Source organism: Lagopus leucura, unplaced genomic scaffold (genome assembly GCF_019238085.1).
Source record: "Lagopus leucura isolate 7727_CA_CO unplaced genomic scaffold, USGS_WTPT01 Super-Scaffold_100002, whole genome shotgun sequence".
Classification (NCBI taxonomy): domain Eukaryota; kingdom Metazoa; phylum Chordata; class Aves; order Galliformes; family Phasianidae; genus Lagopus; species Lagopus leucura.
This window is the reverse complement of record NW_024962263.1, coordinates 8,999,918-9,021,666: the sequence shown is the minus strand read 5'-3', so window position 1 is coordinate 9,021,666 and position 21,749 is coordinate 8,999,918. Positions and strand designations below refer to the sequence as shown.

At 38.1% G+C, this 21,749-nt stretch overlaps 1 protein-coding gene across 3 annotated transcripts; it reads right to left on the bottom strand.

The window, feature by feature from the left end:
• Window positions 1-719: 719 nt before the first annotated feature.
• SLC35B3 (solute carrier family 35 member B3) lies at window positions 720-21,010 on the bottom strand. Of its 3 annotated transcripts, XM_042869702.1 has the most exons (10): window positions 20,913-21,010; window positions 18,119-18,394; window positions 16,503-16,624; window positions 14,740-14,894; window positions 13,419-13,526; window positions 10,599-10,696; window positions 8,178-8,270; window positions 7,649-7,760; window positions 3,122-3,191; window positions 720-2,050 (listed from the first exon to the last, which is right to left on the bottom strand). In XM_042869702.1, exons 2-10 carry the CDS (start codon window positions 18,317-18,319, stop codon window positions 1,900-1,902), a joined length of 1,110 nt encoding a protein of 369 aa, XP_042725636.1. In that variant the 5' UTR covers window positions 18,320-18,394; window positions 20,913-21,010; the 3' UTR covers window positions 720-1,899. The 3 variants fall into 3 exon arrangements, 2 of the variants coding, with proteins under 2 accessions (XP_042725636.1, XP_042725635.1); XR_006178523.1 differs by lacking the exons at window positions 720-2,050; window positions 20,913-21,010 and adding an exon at window positions 5,468-5,587 and having other exon boundaries at window positions 3,116-3,191; window positions 18,119-18,391; XM_042869701.1 differs by lacking the exons at window positions 720-2,050; window positions 3,122-3,191; window positions 20,913-21,010 and adding an exon at window positions 3,957-5,587 and having other exon boundaries at window positions 18,119-18,391.
• Between the last annotated feature and the right edge of the window lie 739 nt (window positions 21,011-21,749).

Genomic DNA, 21,749 nt, shown 5'->3' with positions numbered 1-21,749 from the left:
AATCCACTCTTCCACCAAACTTGAAATTGTAACCCTTTTTCATGTCTTACACACAACTTCGACTGCAGTATGGACACTGCTGATAACTATGGCAGGTCCTTCCTCTTTTTATATCAGGGTGCATATATGTCAAATTCACACCTCCCCACCTAACCCAGGACACAATAAATAATGCAGCAGCCAGGAATTAAAAAAAAACATTGTTACAATGAAAGCTCATGACTTGCTGACAATGTGCGTGTATGGGCTGAAGAGCTTTGCTGACATACAGCAGCCTGAGCATTTGAAACAGTACACATCTGTTACTGCTGCTCTGCACTCCACCTATTTGTCCCATCATGCTAACATGGCTGTGTAAGTCCATGCTCTATTTTATATCACACCTAACATGACATATGCTGGCTACCAAGTCAGTAAGCAAAATTTAAGGCACATTTTTAGATCCACGCTTTGATTACAAGCTCCTTGGAACAGCAATTCTTCCCAAATGTGTGGCAAACATTTTGCATGCACATTTTCTGTACTTTCACAAACATTTTTTGGCAGAAGGCAAAACATCCTGCGTAGTTTTTCAGTTCTTTGTACATTCTTTCTGGTCTCACAGTTCTATTATCAAAATTACAGTTGTCTAAGTGGAATAAGCCATCAATTTCTTATGAAACAACACAAAACAAGCTTACAGCACGTGAGGGATGCGACAACAAGAACTACCATCAGTGTGTGAGAACAATCAACTGTAAAGTGATCTGTATTTTTAAAGTGCCAGTGTTATACACATAAAATGAAAGAGAAGGCAAGTGATTCAAAATGAATTGAAAACAAAAGCTGGAGAGAGAAATGGACTCAATCTTCCCAAATTCACAATGAAAGACTGGAAGTAAACTGTCTCCTCCTATCATAAAACAAAGATAATTGCAGTCTGCACCCTAACCTTCTTAAATTCATTACCACACAGAGACTGACAATACATACCTTAAATACAGTATCAGATGCTGTTATTCTTTAGGCCAATACTGAAAATAGAGAGTTTTGATTTGATGATACTGGTTCAGGGAACCTTCTTTCCTATCTCTTCACACCACTTTGACAAAGAGTGCCATAGGCCACGAAAAGTTTGTTGCTTCACCACAGAATAAGCAAATGACAAATTCTTACACTGCTGTTTCAATCATTACACTGTCATTCTCTCTTCTCAGCTAGCTGATGTCCAGAGTCCACTTCCACTGCTGTAAAAGCACAGGTGATGACTGCTCAAACAGTCTTATTTTCATTACTTGCAAGCAATGACCACCAAGTGAAATGATGCCTTAAAATTTCCATTAAAATGAAAATTATGACAATAAATAAGTTTTGTGCTGACCTGATCAGTAACTTATTAAAAAAAAAACAAAAAAACAACGTTTTTATTTAACGTGACAGAGTGACAACATACCATATTCTAAACCTTGCACCTTCAAAACCGCAATTTGGTCGAGCAGTTGCTGATTAGGTTCCATTAAACATGAATACAGTATTACATTTAAATTACCTCAGCCAGACAATTAACGAAGACTAAGAAACACTAATCTGGAATCAGACACAGGGCCAATATCATTACAATGCCCAAGTAAGTCTTCTACTGTGTCACACTGGGAGTGCAGCTTCTCAGCAGTTTGCCAGGAGCTGCTGTCCTTCATTGCCTGGTAATGCCAACTGACAATGGCCTGTAATGCCTCTCATGATGAATTCAAGTGCTCTGGAGAAAGGGCTCACAAAAATGTGCATTTCCAGCTATCTGCAAGCAGATACTATGCCTTCAGCTCCTTTGGTTTTAATAATGTTCCCTTTGGAAAGTGAATCAGTTGAAGATTGTTCCAATAAAACAGGAAGTCAGAGTCTAGACATGGCATAAACCACTCTCTATACAGTTTGTGACAACGTCCTTGTTTTTCTTTCTTCCACATTTTTTTTCCAAATACCATGTAGTGAAGGCAGTTTGATTTTATCCATATTCTTACTGTAAACATTAAGAAATATTCCAAGGACGACCAGTAAGCCTGACCACACGTATCTGAAGGGGAGAGAAAGGGGGGAAAAGAAGTTACCATTAGCACTTTATACTGAACAGTATTTATAATATACAGATAAAAATAAAAATCCCAAATTAATGAGAGAAGAAGAAACAAAAACCACTACAAAAATATAACAACAAACAAGTTGATGGACTCGGAGAAAGAATTTCCTTGAATCTCCATTACTACTGTGAAGCAATCCTTCCTTTCCTTGTACTGAATGAACAGTTTATTACTGTGGCTTCATAGTTAAAAAATAAACAAGATTAACTGTTCTTTCTTATATGAATAAAGTAGACCAGAGAGGTTTTAATATGTTTTCCTTGTCCATATTTAGGAGACCCATTCTCTATATCACTGGTTTAAAACACGCACTCATTCAGTGTCTTATGCCTATACTTCCTAATGCACACTTCTTGTTTAAGCCCTGTTATTTTAAGCCTCAACATTTTTACCTGGAATAAACTGCATTTGGGCATTTAGCTCTGGGCTTTGTTCTTAAGTTTTATTTTTACACATAGCAATAAAATTAAATTGTTTCAAATTAGAATTTAAATCACTGCAATATCTCTGCTGCATTTTTTTCAAGGATAAAAAACCTCTTCATTGAGATCTAAATCAGGGAAGAACTCAAAGCCCCATAAACTTTCATTTTAACTTTAATTTTCTCTCCAGACAGGAGGGGCTTCCACTTGTTAAAAAAAAGCTAGCTAAGAATTCAAACTTGTGCTCAGAAACGCTTGCCTTTAGCCAAACCCTCCTGGAAGAAAGCACCTGAACAATTCATTAAGTATCATAAATCCCAGATATGACGTATTTCTTAAAAACCAACAACCAAAAATGCCAACACATGGAACAGTTTATCTTCCAGACCTTTAGGAAAATGGAAACTATTTTCTCTAGCATGATTAGCATCAAGACAGAATCTACAACAGACTGTCAACACTGTGGAAGATACAGAACAAAAAGCACTGAAGCCTGAATATGATTAACTACTGTTGTTATAAATCCACGTTCAACCTTTTTAAAATAAAATATATAAAAATACACTTAAAACTATAAATACTTACTGGAATGTGAATGGCTTCGCAAAGAACAAAAAAGAAAGCACAATTGTCATTGCTTTTCTTCCTGTTGTTACTGCAAAGGAAAACAGAAAATTATTTCTTTAAGAATCCACTGACAGCATAAGAATATAAGATGGTCTTTGATGTTAGTAGATACCTTTACTACTTAGGGACCGTTAGGGATCTGGCTACACTCACTGTCATCCTTGGTGCAAAGGCAAACTGTAAATGCACCTCTCCAGTGTAAAGTAACTCCAGAATCATGAATCAGGACAAGGGGAAATGGTTTCAAACTTAGCAAGGGTAAATTTAGGTTGGATGTAAGGAAAAAGACTCTGCAATAAGGGCAGTGAGGCACCGGAGCAGGCTGCCCAGAGACGGGGTGGATGCCTGTGGCTCTGATCAACCTTATCTAGCTGTGGATGCCCCTGTTCATTGCAAGGGAGCTAGACTAGATGACCTTTAAAGGGCCCTTCCAACTCTAGCAAGGATTGTATGATTCTATGTTACGCAAAACAAGTGCGCATCCAAATGGTTTCATCTCTAGTCCCAGAATCTGCAGCACAGAAACTCCCAGAACAAGACTTTGTGTTTAACAGCTTCTCTCTAATCAATTCATAACATCTGAAAGCAATGAACAATCCCTGCAAGTAACTGATCACGTGAACTAAAACCATTGGTCTGTTAGAGCTGAAAGAAGTGGGTTCAGGCCCAACAGGACTCGGACACTCCAAATCTCTCACCATTCTCATGTGACTTTATCACAGTCCTGTAGTCTAGACTGTTGCTTTGGGCTTTATTTTTAATAAATAATGTTAAATAATAATAATGTTAATGCAATTTCAGTTATACAGCAGTGCAGAGCAATGTAACTTTGGCTAGGAGTCTCAAAGACCAAGCATGCCTGACTTCAATGACTGCATTAGTAAGCTTTCCTAAAACTCTTAAAAGGCCTTCTTCTACATGTGATCTCATCATTAGCAAAGACAAGGTTGTAGGAAAAGTTGGGAGCACAATTCTGCTAGCAAAACAGATGTGAACCGTTTGTCTTACTCTCTAACTATTACTTTGGATGGTCATTTGCAATGCCAAAGCTATATGCTATGGTTAAGAATGAAACGTTGCTAGTGAACTGCATACTTGAAAACATGCATCATTTATCACTGAAACATGCAAACAGTAAATGAGTAAAGGTATGATGAAAACCTTGATAAACGTTAACAGTGCAGCCAGGTGTACAAATTCAGCTATGAAGGGACAGAGAAGGTGTTACATGACAGCACAGGCTTTTGTTTATTAAAGAATCTTGTACAATTGTCTGTACCAGAAGAAAACCAAGTTTTTTTTAGCAGCAGAAAATATTTCAATGACCACAAAGTACTTTTTGCTGTAACAGACAAAAATCTTCTCAGAACTACAGCCACATTACTACTAATATAACACCGTGACAAAAAGAACCAATAATTATAGATGTATTCTCATGCTATTTTTTTCTGTCCACTAAACAAAGTTTCACCCCCCACACGCTTCTCCCACTAAATTTTTTCTCTTAAAAGCATATTTAGTACTGGAAGAAACAGCCTTCACCATTACTTTATCTGCCCCAGCCTCAACCACTTGGTAGCAATTTCTATACATTTTAAGAAATTTATGCACATCAAATAGATTTTGTTATGTGAAAAATTAAGCGGGAATGAAAAAAAAAATTGAGTTTTAATTAGAAAACAGTTTACAGATGAATAATTTAAAAAACGGTTAAATTCAGTTTTTCTAATCATCATTACTTCTGCTCTTTCAAACCAGCTATTAATTAAAATATTTACGTAACCATTTCCTTCTAAATTAAGTGCCTTTTCTTCTTTTTCCCCGATTAAGTCTGATAATTTCTCATTCTGCTAATAGAAATGCAATTTTCATTAAACTCCATCCCCCCACTCTCTCCAATAAGGGGGAGGGTTGACATGGGGACAGTAACGAACGCAGCTGTTCTTCCAAGGCACAATAAACCTTTTCACATTGCTAAGGCCAACACAGAAAGGGTTCAAGTGTTAGGATTGTCAAGTCAGACACAAGGAAATCCGGGAAGGTTTTGCTATTCCACAGCACTCTTAAGCCATTTTTACCACAGGTAGATACTACTTCTAAAATTCTTTAAGAGCTGCTTTAACACATGAACCAAGCCTCTTATTGGGCCAACGTTCAGCCATTAGATGCACTAAACTTCAATGAAAACAAATATGGTAGTGCTACAGAGAAGAATTAATAGAAAATCAGAGCATGCAATTTTCAGGCCAGAAAATAACTGTTTGTATCTTCCTCTCCACTAATGCAAATGAAGTAGAGCGTTACCTGACAGAAACCAGCTTTTGGGGGGAGAGGGAGGAGAGCAAAGTAGTTCCATGGCATCTTGCTACACCTCCCCACCCCAGTCCCTTGTGACTGATGTTTGAAGTTTTAAGAAAAGGTAACCTGAGGAAGGAACGATCCTGATGTAACCATTCTTGACAGAGTGCCGTAACAACCACACATGCAACAAGAGAAGCTAGATAGGCAAAGGCCTATTTTTTGGAAAATTCACAGGTGATTTTTTTCAAATTCGGAAGCAGCAGTGCTGTTCAGGCAAACAAGTCACTATTCCAGCAGTAAGTAAACTGCACTTAGTAAAGAGCAATAATTTTAGGTAGTCTGAAAGCAGACACACAGAGAGATGCTGAAAAACTATTAAGCTCCTTAAGACTTTTCCTTCAGTGTTGTGAGATACATTGAAAACGTGTTAACGTGACAATTAACTACTGCTAAAATTAACAGCGAGGTCATTTCTGCTTATCCTGACAGTGAGGATATTCCAGTATGTAAACACTTCAGCTGACTGTTTGCAAACTCACTGTGTGATACAAGTTGAAAACACTCATTCACTTGCAATAACCACATCATTTTGCTGTAGCTTTGCTACACTCAGGTAGCAAGCATCTCATGCTACAATTTGTCAAAGCTTGGCAGAGACAGATGCAACACACAACAGACTAATGCAAACAATTTCTGTTACTCGTCTTATCAGCAGTTTCTTTGATTTAACTACATATCGTTCCTCCTTTAAGGATCTTAGGTAGACAAAGTTATCAATAAGCTCACTTCATTCTAGGAAGCAATACAGTTGGCCTTCAAAATGGAGTATGCTTAACGCTTTTCATTGTTTCTAAGGCATACATATCAACCAACATATTTATAAAGACCACGTACAACTAGATGACATTACTTGCCAGTGCTAAGACTGGTACTAGCTGTCTACTCACTCATACTGAGCCTGACAATTTTAACTATTAAGATTTCAGACTCTCTACGTGACTTTCCCAGATGACTGATTACTCAAGATGAAGGTTATGCCCAGTTATAGATGGGCTAAGAGTCAAATCTGACAACCTATGGAGAGGGTTGTGACTGCCTCTCCTTTCAAGTCCACTTTTTCCTCAGCAATGGGGATACATACCTGGGGATTGTCAGCACAGATAGGTCTGACTTGCATTTACTCACAGAAAAACATTGAAGTCAGAGCATCACATCACAACTTTTTAATTGCACTGTGAATTGAACTGTTGCAATAACAGGTACAATGGCATTCAGTGGCTTTCTTAACTTGGAGAGGACTACAGTAGCGTTTAACATACTTGAGAGATTCATTTTGTTATACAGACAACATGCAGCTAGTCACACTGGTGACTGGGAAAAATGTTTTCAGTATATTACTGACACCTTACATTTGTATTTCACATCTTTTTTTCTTGACATAATTGATATATGCTGCATTAAGACTCAACAGAAAATACGACCGCTTCCTTTTTTGGGCCAATTGCTGTGTAAGCCTAAAAGAACCAAAAGGCCAGACAGTCTGCTTCTGCCATTAACATTACAGTCCAGGAGAAGTCTGTTTAGTTTACACCTTAACTTCCAAAACAAATACTCTTCATTGCATTCCATTTAATAAAAAACTGAATAAACTGTCACAAGATTTGTTCCATTTGAGTTTATTTTGAACTGACTTTTAGTGTACACTTTACACTGCTACAGCAGCATTCCATTAAAAATGTGTGGATATTCACAAAATCTTCAGTGAAATCCTTCATACCTTTCCTAACAACATTTTTTGTTGGAAATCTCCAGAAATTCTATGCTTAAGGTGTGTGCCATGCCTTACTTGAATATGTTTTTCTTCCATGCTTCAAGTAACACTCATCTTTTCCTTATATCTTGGCTGCATTCCTCCATTTAGAATAGTGCTGTTTCTGTACTAAAACACAGCATAGGCCACCTGCACAGTGCTACTTAATATGTTCTGCTATGTTGAAACTGTAGCAGAAAAAGGAGGAGGAAGTTCCCAAATATACACCAGAAATATGCATACTAAACAAACCAGCATCATCAGCACAAACAAGAAAAAAGGCCAGAGAAACAACAATTCTCAGAAGCGGTCCTAAATAACAAAATACTTCAAGTTTTTATCCCAAAAGCAGCAAAGATATCATTTGTTCATACCTGTTACAGCCAGAAGGGCACCAAAGATTTTAATCAAAGCTAGAACAAAGGATATGCCAAAATATCCAGTCAGGGAGAAAAGGAATGCATAACCATAAGTCTGAATTGGATGCTGCAACAACAACAAAAGCCTGTTAGGAAAGTGTAAAACAAACCCTGAGGTATTAAAAAATGACAAAACTACAGACTTTAATCAACTGCTTGAACAATAATAAGCTGTTCAAGAATGCGTTCATGCAAATATCCTTATTTAATTTTAGTTAAATAATAGAAGAATAATTATGAAATTATAAGCTTATAAGTTTGGTCTTGTAATTTCATTGTTCCTTTTTTTTAAACATTATCACATTATCTTGTACAATAAAGACTGTAACAACATATTTAATGCATGAAATACACAAGTCAACCAGGTTACATGATGAAAGCATAACATTAGAGAAATGGTGAGATTTTCTAAACTAAACAGCAATGTTTTCTATTGAGGTTATTTGCAGAAAAAAAAAAAAAAAAAGGAAATTTGTACACCTACCTGTGAGCAAAATGCTACTGCAGGGCTTAATCCACTAGTGCAAGTTAATCCAAATAAGATATACAGAAAACCTATTGAGTAAGAGTACAAAACCTACAAGAGTTTAAAAGAAAACAATTACCAGGTGACATCATATTAATAGGGTCATATGTTTGAAAGCATTTAATTTTCTACTTCAATATTTTTAGTTTCTGAGATGGATTTGTAGTGTTGAAGATATTTTTACTAGTATTCCTGTAACAGCTTATGTGTAAAGAAAAATAATTAATGCTTATTATTCATTCTTCCTACCCACAACTACATGAAAAAGTTTTGTAAGCTAGACAGTTAATATCCTGAAGTCAATGCTGACTGAAATCCTCCACGTTCAGGATTTCACAGTCCAAATAAAGCTTCTGAAGACTATATAATTAGCTTGAATAATACACCAGAGAGATTTCTGCTATTTATTGTACACATGAAGAAGCTTTCTACATTAAATGTGCACTTAATCACCATGAGCAGCCACAGCATGTGTCACAAAGTGTCACCTGTGTCACTTCAGTTCACCTACACCATTATAGCTATAGGATACCAAATCTTGACCTATGATTAGCTCTGGCCTAGTTCAGAAGCTGGAGCTGCCCTTCTGTGTACGCACTGGTGTGGAGGGAAGCAACTGCTGTTAGTGGCCTTAGTGGCCCTTTCCCTGAAGAAAGGGAGACAACAAACAAAACTATTTCACATGTTACCAACTAGAAAACACTGATTTAGCACACTTTCAATGTATCAATTGTAGACATGCTTCCTCTGGCAAGGGCTTTATCAGTTGTTTCCTTGTTGTAGTACCTCAATTATTTGCAAAAATGAGCGTATTAACAACTGATAACGCCACAAGATGATAAAACACCACTGCTCTACGGTAAATGAGGATCAGCATAAGTTTCAATAGCAGAACTACTTTCAATCTCTTAAAAAACAGACTGATATGCAGAACTCTAATTCTGCACAGTGCTTATACACACAAAAGTTAGGCTCTAATTCCTTGCCTTTGCAACCATCCAGCGTTTTTCCCAGATTTATGATCTTATTTCTTAGAACAAGGACTCAACAACACGTAGCTAGTTCCTCATAAGGAAGTGGGAAATAAGTTTCTCTTAGAATCAAATATAAGGCAAAAGCACACGTAGTAACCAATCTTCTGTGAAATGATTTTATCTACAAGACATCTTTTCTCTTTTCATAACTGCTTAATCAAGAGTGAGCTCCAACTTCTGCAAGAGATCCCATGGATGACACATTCCTTCACTACCCAACTGTATTTTGGGATCATTGCTCATTAAACCTGCTCCCTGAAAGGACCTCTTAATCCTCACTCACGACCTCAAGTCTAGAAAGATGATTTCTGAAATTGTCTGCATTTCTGCACTGAATTCTCTGAAAAGAATCCAAGAATGCAGTATCTAGGCTCAAACTAACAAAGTCTTTAATGATCTTAATCACCACACTGATTTTCTATAAGTGGAAGAAAACACCAAGACCAACATCATCTAATACAGAATGAAAAGCAAAGTTTTGGCCCCCAACAGAAGAAGGACATTGGAGCAGGTCCAAAGGAGGGGCACAAAGATGATCAGGGGGCTGGAGAAACTCCACTATGAAGACAGGCTGAGAGAGCTGGGGCTCTTCAGCCTGGAGAAGTCTACAGGGGGACTGTTATAGTGGCCTTCCAGTACCTGAATGGAGCCTACAAGGAAGCTGAAGAGGGACTTTTTATAAGGGTATATAGAGACAGGATGAGGGAAAATGGCTTTAAACTGGAAGAGGGGAGATTTAGACTAGATATTAAGAATAAATTCTTTACAGTGAGGGCAGTAAGACACTGAACTCATTGCCTATAGAGGCTGTAAATGCCCCCTCTCTGGAAGCATTCAAGGCCAGGCAGGATGGGGCTTTGAGCATCCTGGTTTAGAGGGAGGTGTCCCTGTCTAAAGCAGGGGGTTAGAACTGCATGATCTTAAGTGTCCCTTCCAACCCAAGCCATTCTATGATTCTGTGGTTTTTGTAGCTCCAATATACATTTGAAATTGGATACAGAAAACAGCACTTGAATAAAAAGACTCCATAAAAGAAAAAAAACAAACAAACCCCAAACCAAACAACCCCACAAACAACAACAACAACAACAACAAAAAAAACAGAAAAAAAACAAGGATGCATACACAAAAAGTAACTGTTCACATATCAAAGAGAAAAGCAGGTATAATCTCTTGTTTTGTCATTGCATACGTTGTCTATGACAAAACACATTTCAAAATTGCAAAGGATGTTAATTCTGTATTAATTCAGCCTTTACCCTGCCCAGATAACAATATCAGTTGGATTATTTAAATAATCTTGAACTTTGTGTGACAGAACACTAAATGAGAAACTAATATTTACCATTTCTGAATTAGAACCATTGTGCAACTTCATCGCTTTTTCCTGTACGTTTCCTATAACTGCATCTGCACAGAGTGCAAGGGATATTAGGACCACACCTAATAAAAGAAAAACAAAAACCTCTTAAGAATATTTATCATCAAAGCAGAGCAGTGATAAAAGTCACTCTGTACTTATCCGGAAAAAGCTCAGAAACAGCAAACCAGTAATACAGTAATAAAAAAATACCATATCAAATCCATACCTGATAAGCTGAAAGAGGGAAGATTTAGGTTGGATGTCAGGGGGAAGTTCTTTAGTATGAGAGTAGTGAGGTGCTGGAACAGGCTGCCCAGAAAGGCTGTGGATGCCCCGTCCCTGGGGCCAGGTTGGATGGGGCCCTGGGCAGCCTGCTCTAGTATGAGATCTGGAGGTTGGTGGCCCTGCCCTGCCTGTGGTAAGGGCTTGAATCTTGATGATCCTTGAGGTACCTTCCAACCCTGTTGTAGGCGTAGAAGGCAATGCAACACAACCCAAGCTGTTCTATGATTCTATGTTATCTCCAAATGTTAGCAAATTTCATTATACTAACAAAAGATTTAACAAATCTGTAAATCAGTGTCCACTCCCACTGCTCCCAACAGCCAAGCTCTAAGCTCTGTCTGCCTCTAGGCTTGATAGGAGCATCTGGTTATTGCTATAAAAAAGAAAGCTCTAATTTTCTTGTAGTAAAAACAGTGAAAGTACATCAACTGCATTCATTTAGGTATTTTTTTAATAAATAATCAAATAACATTCTTTTTAGAAGTTAGCCCTATTATTTCCCCTGAAAAAAGGAAATGTTAGACGTAGTGATAAGAAAAATGCAAGAGGATTCACTGTGAAAATCCTTCATTGCTGAAATAACCCGTTTTTAAAAAGTACTGTTCAGGTATAGACCCTGTGGTTTAATGGTATATACCTGGTCACAACAAAGTCATTACAGAATCAATACTGTCATCAGCTTTCCAGTCTGCAAAAGACTAAACTGTATCTGACATTATAGTCTAGAATGGAGAAATTTGCACAGAAGTAGTTCTTCTCCACTGTTTCCTTGCTATAAATAACAGGTAATTTCCACTTATATCCACTTATATATACTGTGGAAATATATTTCCACAGACAGAACTGTGGAAGTTTCAATAGCATCAATGTTTCAAGATTGTCTCCCTGGGCACATTTTTCCCCTCCACTTCCTCTTCTGGATGCTCTCTATTATTTGTAACTGTTTAGGTTATCTACCTCCCTAATTTAGCAATGCTAGGAAATTTTTTCCTATTACCATCTCTATGTTGAAAAATATATTTCTTCCTTAGTTACAAATATGTACCTGTTCTGGCAGAAGACAGTTTTTGTTTTCTTTGCTGAACTCTTTCACATGTAAAGAAAACCTTTTATGACCCAGCAATACTGAAGCTGGAATCCAATAACAGGAAAACAAATCAAAACAAAACAAGAAAATAAACAACTTGTAAAATTCTTGAAAGTAAGACATGGGCAAAACTTACATTTGCTCATGCTTTACTTTAGTGTTTGCACTGGACAAAGACGATGCATTCTACGAGTGTAAATAAAACACAACAGACAAGAAGGAATAGAAAAGTGCAGAATGTACCTCCCTCAAAGGTGAGCAGTAGAATTTTGAATTACCTTATTAAGGGAAGACCCAGAGTTTTGAATTCAAAGTCTACATTCTATTTTCGTAGAACTGATGTCCTGCAAATCATTGTGCTCTGAAGTTCAATATATACAGAATCATTTGATAAGTATAAAAGAAACTGATAGACAACACTGTTTATTCTCTGAAGGTTTAGAAGCAGTTGTCTAGAACTGCTGTAAAAGTAGAATGTCTCTGTAGTTCACAGAACACTGGACTATAATCACATGCATATCACCTTCTTACACTCAAAATAAGGATATTTTGTCGAAGTGGCCACCGAATTGCACCACAAACACATGAATGCACAGCAGGTTGTATGACTGAGTGACTTAAAAAAGCAAGTCTTCCATTACCAGTAGCACTAAAATTGTCACACTACCTAACATGTAAGCAAGGCCAAAAATATAGTTCAAACAACACCTTTCCATTTGACCATCAACAACTCTAGATGAAATAATGTTCTACTAGAATGAAAAGCCTTTATTTAAAATATTTATTACACAAATTTATATTATTAATAAAAATATTAATATTTTTTATGAACAGAACTTATAAATTAATGTTTTCACTGTTGAGAAATAAAAGTTCTGCAGTGAACATTTCTAATAATCAGGAATCAGGAATAACCAATTCTCCCCTCTCATCTGCAATACATTTTCAATTAAATTTTTAAACATAAGAATGTTTTAGTTATTTCTGATTTCACGTAGCATGCAAAAATTCACAATGCCTACACTCTAAGAGTGAAATCATCAATCAGTACAAAGGTTCTGAAACGTAACAAGACTGAAAGGTTGAACTGGAAAAGACAGACTTCAGCCATTTTAAAATCCTCAGACTAAATTTTTATCCTATTTATTATAAGGCATTCACAGGGAAGTAAATCTCATCTTTGTTCTCAAGAAATATATTTCAACAAAAAGAGTTGTTATTTCCCTAAGCTTTAAGACCCTAAAAAACTGAGGCTTGGAGTAAATATCTCTACTGCCAAAGAAACATTTCTGCCAGCACAAAGACAGAAAAATACCCTGTCTTTTCAGTAGGATACATGAGACACTACACCAAGAACTCTTAAAACTTTTATGGAACCCTTACAGTAGGAAAAGTCTGCATTTTATTATACTAGAAAAATATATCTTTACCTGTCAAATTGAAGTTTGGTGCAACTGTGCTGTCAGCTAAAGTAAACCATATTAATCCCAGACTCATACACAGGGCAGCAGACACATCTGCAACGTTGTAACGTTTTCCTGCAAAAGCAATACAAACAACACGAATGAGACTCTAATACTGTCAGCATTCTGTGTTTACTCTGTCAGCAGACTAGAAGGCAAAGGAAAAACTGTTTAGTTGTCCTTCACTTCAACAGAAGACTTAATGCTCCAGCCTTTAGCAACTGAAACCAGTTTCTTCTACAGCAGCAGTTCCTAAAGCAGAGAAGGATCTTAACAGATTATTATCTGATTCTTGTTAATGATATTGATTTTTACTCCTTAGACACATCCTCCCTAACAAATCACCACCTGAGTGTATTCAGGAGAATCTGGATATTTTCTTAATTTTTCTCTTATTCAAGAGATTTCAGCTGCCTTTATTGTTTAGAGAAAAGTCATTCCCAAACACCAACAGACGATTTGGGAACTTTAAAAACCCTACTGCCTTCTAGTTTGAGAGGATGTAAAGCAGAAGCGGAGAAAGAGAGCAGGGAAATAAAAATATGTATATTGTTACTTGGATAAAAATTCTCCAACAATATTTGCTGGCCTGGAGTGCTATACAAGCTCAGTCTATTGCAACTTTAACATCAAAAACTAGCAGAAAGTATAACTATTGACAGTGCTCCATAACATTTTCATATGCAGAACTTAACTGACTCAATGAATCCTTGTGTACCAAAGAAACATTAACTTTTCATAATGTACTTAAACCTACTAACTCCAGAAACACTGACATTCATTCACATAACTATAGTCTTTACCCACTCTACTCCAGATCCCTTTTACTGTTCTTCAGATACAAACAATGATTTTGGGATTAGCCAAAGATACAGAAGTCAGAGATACATCCAATTAAATCCTTTTACTTTGAACAATAAATATGATACAACTTACAAATTAAGATTTCCAAACAAAAAGAGTAGATTTCTTCACAAATCATTAAATCCTAGTTTAATTTTTTTTTTCCATGCCAGCACTGAAAATGGTTCATTTATGAAGTGTTTTTGTTTAGAGAAAATAACACTGATTTTAAAAGCCTTCGTAAAACTGAAATTTTGCAAGTAACCCATACAACTACTTTTTTTAACACCTTCTCTGAGAAGATGCTTCAGAAATTTACATTTTACCTCCTATAGGAGAAATGGTACCTGTTCCTCCCTAGGCAGCAGGATTTAGCAAAGTACAGGATTCCAAACACGACTGCAACCTAAAAGATAAATAAGAAAACAGCAAGACCAATACTTACCTTGTATAAAAACCCCGCCTACCATAACTGGAATCAGTTTACAGCACTTGAAGATGACTTGAGTAGGGTAATTAAGATATCCTAAAGAGGTATTTGACAAGCCCATTGTTCCCACTGTTAAAAAGGCTATTATCATGTAGGTTTTGCCAGGAATTCTACAAAATATAAACATAAGAATGTTGGTATTGCAGTCGCATGTAGAGGAGATTTAGCTTAGAAAATTTATGTTAAGGAATACATTCATAATAGAACTTGATCATTTTTCTCACTTATTTTTTGTTCCGTAACAGAAATTTTAAAATGCACATAAAAGACTGGTTTCAAACTTCTGCTTTCAAATACTGCCAATACATTCTGGGAAGACACAAACTTCATGGCTCAAAGTGTCCAAACAAGAATGTTTTAACCTCCTTCTGAGAAAGTATATCACGCAAGAAACAAGACAAAGGCTCTAGGTTTTTTGTCAAGGAAACACAAAAGGTCAGCACACCTAGATAACCTGAATCTTAGTCTTTTCATTGTCACCGTGTCAGTTTGTCTAAGGTTTCATATTAACACCGATGGCCTAAGAAAGAAGAACATAGAAAAAGTACCGGTGAAAAACTCAACAGAAATAAAAGGGAATTCAGATGCTACAAAAGGAGCTCCTCCTCGAATATCTTCAGGTATGTTCTTTTCAATTTGATGAAATGATCATCTGATAACAGATAATCCAGCACTAGCTTTTACCAATCACTGGGTTCACGTGGTGATTTTTCAGAGTTAACTGTTGTGCATATGTTCTACTATTGCTTATGCACACTCAAAGGCACGGTTAGCAACATAAGGAGATGTCCTGCAGTAACGCTGCCTGATCCACAACTCATTACATGATGCAGGCATACTCATTAACAAACAATTTCTGTAATAAAATTTAAGAGTGAATACAGACTAAAAATTAGGAAACAGATTTTTAATGTCTACAAGAAGTTACCTGGGTTACATAAAACAAAAGGTAAAAATATATGGAGGAGCTACACTTCCAACTGAACTTACTTACTAAGACAAGGACTATAAGCAATACCAAATATTTTGGCAATGAAAACATAAATACTAGTTAACACAGCGTCTACCAGGTAACTACACATTATCTGATGCATGCCTGAAAGCCACCTACCTCAAAACGTTCTCAGTTACATTGGCTATAAAATAATACTGATACCTAAAAGCAGTATACAAGAAGTCAGCCAACGATGACTACGTCTAAGCAACGATGCTTATGCTCAACTAGGAAATCATGCTCTAATGTATTTTTAACATTTGCATACATGACAGAATGCTTCAGTGTGCAAACTGCAGAGGCTGCACTTGGGCAGGGAGCCGCAGAACAGACCCATATCAATATATCCCATACGCTCAAGATTCAAGTTTGCAAGAATCTCTGGGGTTTAATGCAGTGAAGTGCACTTGGGGTATTCCAGACACGACAATACCAAGCAGCACAGCCAGTCTGTGTCAATTCACTTTCAGATTGAATAAGCTCCACAAATGGGACAAAGCAACAGTACAAGACCATTTAAAGGCCTGGTTCTAAGGGGATGCTTACAAAATATCTTCCAACGCTACCCTTTAAGTTCAGATGATTGTTATCATGAATCTACTAAAAATGCCTCAACACATTCACAATGATGCAACAGAAGATAAATTTATCATAAGCATCAAAACGTTTCTTTTTTTGACTGATAGCATGCAAAATGTTTGGAAAAAAAAAAAAAAACACATACCTTCTCCTTTTGTCCTGAATCAACTGTAATTCTATTAGTCCAAAAACGGAATAAAATCCAAATTGCACTAAAGTGAGGTACCAACCAAAAGGTTTAAAACCTTCCACTGAAAATATCAATTCCTATAAAAACAAAACCCCACCAAGGTCACATACATACACCAAAACGTTCAAAATACTATTTTTTCTCTTCATGTACATGCAAATCCAGCCCTTGCTAGAATTAACTAGAATTCACTTGGCATGCACAACTTGCACAGTGCTGAAGAAGACCATTTAGTTCCTCCAAAATGCAATAAGAAAATGTACTGCTGGTTTAAATCCACTGAAATTAATGGATCGATTCATCAGGGGAATACATCTGATCCATGGAGATTTAGCTCAAATTACAGATGGTTTTCAGTCTGCTTTCCAGTTCACTTACTTGAGCAGATTCTTTTTAGCAAGATTTTGTAAATAGCTCAAAATAAATTAAATACATATTTCCACTAAGAGACACGTTTACTAGTAATTCTCATTACTTTGGATTATGGAACTAAAATTCTGAGTGCCCAAATTAACAGAACTTGTAAGCTTGTCAACTTGTGAGCTGCAGGGACAATTCGCAATGGAAAAACACAAGCACTGCATAAAGAATTGCATGTGTGTCAGTTATAGGTAGATAAGGCAGCTAGAACAAGAGTTATAAAAAAAAAAAAGCTGCTTAATATTTACCCCATTGAGATTGAGATTCTGCTCTTATTTATTGATAATTGTCTAACTTTGGAAGTTCTATAGTAACTTTTTCAGTTAAACAATCTTTCTAGGTGTTTTGGAAAGCCACATCAAGAACATGATTTGAAACCTTTTCACTCATTGCTTTATTGAGAAGACTCAGTTGAGCTTCCAAAAAAAAACAAAAAACAAAAAAAAACAAAAACAAAAAACCCAAAAAAAAACCAACATAACAACCATAACATACACTTCAGCCTTGTCCTGAACGATGAGCAGAGAGAACAGACTTGTTGCTGTACTGCAGTCACTGGACTCAAGTGGATACGGAGGTGTTAACAACAGCTGAAACTTGATGTCAGGAAAGCTTTTCCCTGAGAGTGGTGAGTGCTGGAGCAGGCTGCCCAGAGAGGTTGTGGGTGCCCCAGCCCTGGAGGCATACAAGGCCAGGTTGGCTGGGGCCCAGGACAGCCTGGTCTAGTACTTAATCCAGCAGCTGCCAACCCTGCCTGTGGCTCAGAGCTTAGAACTTGTTGATCCTTGAGGTCCTTTCCAATCCAAGCCATTCTACATCAGTCTCAATGGTTCTAAAATTTGTTTTTAGAAGACTATAAAATCACATATCAAAACATACATTAAGAATAATTATGTATTACACAGTATGTCTTGAGCACAGAAATAAAAAACAAATGATAAAAACGAACTGAGCCAAACCTCGACCCCATGTGAATTTTTGCAGAATGTTAGATTCTAACTGCTTATTGCTCTTAAATTCTAAGAGCTTGATTTTACAGTGAATTTCTATTTTATATGTCTATACATATTAAAATAGTAGCAGATTACTACTCTAAAGAATTTCTTTTAAAAAGAGAGAAGTACAATAAGACACAAATTCATAGCATTTACCTGTAAATATCCATAGATTAGATAAAACATAAAAACTCCAGAAACACAGATGAAAAATTGAGCAGGCTTGTTAAATTTGCTAAGATTAATGCCAAGAACTATAACATCATCTACTGATTTGATATGGGGTGACATAGTCTGAGATTTGGAAGGTACACTGATGGAAACGTGTTTTCTTGTTGAAGTGAATTTCAGATCCATGACTCCACGGTCGCTGCATTCGGTGCTGCTGTTATCTTCTCTCTGTCCTTTTTCCTCGTGTCCTCTGACTGAAAGCTGAAAGAAAGAGTCAGGTAAGACATAATATATAGCTTTCCAACAGTAACACTAAACAAATGTGAAATTCACATGGGACATACAAAGGCCTGAGAATTTTGCTGGATTATTTTACTTGCAGCACAGAAAACTAGCATCACTTGCAGAGTATCTCAAACCGGCCTTTTTATACCAGTTGCTGCTTAGCCAAAGGATGATTCCCATGATCAAATCCCAGTGAAAACACTGGTATGGAGGCACTGCTGTCCTGCCAAGTTGACTTCTTTTTCACAAGGAAATAGAGCAGACTAGTCCATTAGCTGTGAGAATTGGCTAAAAGCTACAGATGTGAGATGGTGATTGGCTAAGTGTTGAAGTGAAAGACATCGTTCCCTAACTGTCATGTTTACATACTGTTTCTTACACACTCCTCAGGAAAAGAACTTGAAGATTAAAACAAGAAGAAAAAGAAGACAGACTCAAAAATGAACCTGGTTTTCTGACTAACTATACAGTATTGGCAATCCATTGAATATTAAGTGCACGCAGCCATTTCTACTTGTAATAGAAAACAAAATTAGATAAGGGAAGTCTGGAGAATGAAGTTAGCAACTTACTAGACTGACAGGCAAACAATTTTTAATTCCAAGTTCAGGACAGATCGTGACTTTTGAGACTTTTCTTGTTCTCAGCCTCAAAAATAAGCACATTGGTCCATCAGTAGTCACCCAAATTTTAAGCATAGTTGAGACTCTAGTTCAGACAGCAGTCCATAATCAAATTAAGTTGGTCTCAACTATTTAATCGGTTGCAATCCTCTCCTTAAAAATACCCATCACTATACATCAATGAAAAATACTCTTCCCATCATTTGCAAATTTGCAAATGGAAAATGTGCTAGCATATGAAGATCAGTGTAGTAAACATAACCTGCACTGACTTCAACAATTATGCAATATAAGAAACGACAAGTGCAGTTCAAAAAGGAATCTGAGCCTCACTTTTCATCTGAAAACAGAGACTGATGTACACCCAGCACAATGCATAGCCATACACTGCCAAGCATACTTCACAAATTCAGCAACAGGGAAGAGCGTACAAGGCAGTTTTGTATCTAAATTTCCCCCTCTAGCTACTAACTTAGACATTATTTGTGGAAGACATGCAAAAGAAATAGAACATCACAGTCAGATCAGAAAGAGTAAGGGTATAAAAAGGCAGAAAGAAGTGTACTTATTAACATAATTCTGACTTCTCAGCTATTCATACACAAAGTCTTTCCTTAGCAACAACACTAGCTTTTACGAACTGACAATTTAATTTATTACAGATTCTAGCAGTAAAACAATAGTAACACTGTTAGCTCCAGTCATACCCAAGGGCATCTATAAGATGATGCACAATAATTTAAAAAGAATCACAGAATGGCCTGGGTTGGAAGGGACCTCAAGGATCATGAATCTCCAACCCCCTGCCACATGCAGGGCCACCAGCCTCCCCATTTAATACCAGACCAGGCTGCCCAGGGCCCCATCCAACCTGGCCTTGGACACCTCCAGGCATGGAAGGAGCATCCACAGCCTGTCTGGGCAGCCTGTTCCAGCACCTCACCGCTCTCTCTGTAAAGAACATCCCCTGACATCCAACCTAAATCTTCCCTCCCTCAACATAAAACCATTCCCCTTGTCCTGCTGTTATCTACACTTGTAAAGAGTTGACTCCCCTCCTGTTTATAGACTCCCTTTAGGTACTGAAAGGCTGCAATGAGTTCAGCCTGCAGCCCTCTCTTCTCCAGGCTGAACAAGCCCAGCTCCCTCAAGGCACATTATTTAGTGACTGGAGAAGCAGCGAGTGTATGCATTTGTTTGAAACATTCTCCATGGAGCAATCTCATTAGCAACAGTACTGAAATTCTCCTGAAGTCTAGTGTGACTTTTCAACTGTTATTTTTCTATGTATCAAAAGCACTACTAATCTTCTCTGGAAAAATTCCCTCAAGGAACGGATTTGACGTGTGTAAAACAGCATGTTCCCCTATCTTTTTCTTCGTCAGTGTAGGAATGTAAATAATACCCACTTTAAAGCAACGATGCCTTCTATTCGTAATCTTCTGGGAAAAAAATGCCCCATTCAGTGTAGGATTTCAACACTTCACACAAGTAACGTTGAGCGATTACAGCACGAAAAAGAGGAAATAAAGGCGCAACTGGAAAGGCAACGTTTCTTCGGCTTCTGAAAAGCTCCTGACTTGTAACACTCACGGAAGAAACACGAGTTCGGCAGAAACTGGCATCTCAGTACTCTTCTAACAAGACCGGGGCCAACACGACCCTCACAGAGCAGCGTCCCTACCCGCGCACCGTCTCCAGGCGGGGCCACGAGCGGAGCTCCCGAGCAGCGACAGGCCGGCCCTCGCGCCACGGAGATTCTCACTGCTGACAGGACCAACACCGCCCCCTTCTTCCCGCGCTCCCGGCTCGCTCCGCGACACCCAAGCTCCTCACCGTCGCACTCAGCCCCGCTCACTCGCACCGCGTACCTGCGTGGAAAGGGAGGAGGCCGGCTGGACCGGAAGCACCACCGCTATCCCACTCGCCCCCTCCCGTAGCGCCCCGCGCACACCGGAAGTGGCGGTGGCGCCAGGGCACGGCGCGAGCACCGATCGCACAGAGCCGCGCGCTCGGCGCTGTGCTGCTCATCCTGAGGCGGCGGCGCTCTGCCCGTTCGGAGCGGTGCGAAAGGCGGGAGTTCCGTCGCTGCCGGCGGCTCTTACGTGTGAAAGCGAGTTTTAAATGGAGTGGTCAAGTGGCGCTGGGAGGAGGCTGTGTGTGAAAGTGGAGCGTGGAAACCAAAGTAGCTGCAGCCGTCAAGAGTTTCTGCTCTGCCCTTTCCCTGGGAGACCGCGGGGAGAGAACAATAAAAATGTTTAATAACGACTTGCAAAAGGCGAATGAGAGCAGTGACAGCAAAGTGCATAGGAAATATAGCAGCACAGAGAACGCAAGAATCAGGTAGAAAGCTTAGAAAGGGAAGATAGCTAAGGGCTATGCAGTAGTTAGGTGTTACTTCAAACGTGGGGGTTGTTCCAATAGTAATGCCTCCTGTTTATCTGCATGGAATCTGCACAGATGCAAAGACCACAGTAACACCATTTGATAGAGTGGATTCTCAGCTATAAAACACTACTTTTAAACATAGCCACCATCACCAGCACTGCATTTTCACCCACCGTGAACAAGAGCCTGCGTGCCATGTTGGTAATAACCTGCACCAGTGGAGGAGACCCACTGTTGCTATTTCCACTGCTGAAATGCACCACCCACCACCTCACTGTGCTCACCTCCACTCTTTGTTCTCCATCAACATTCAGCAAACA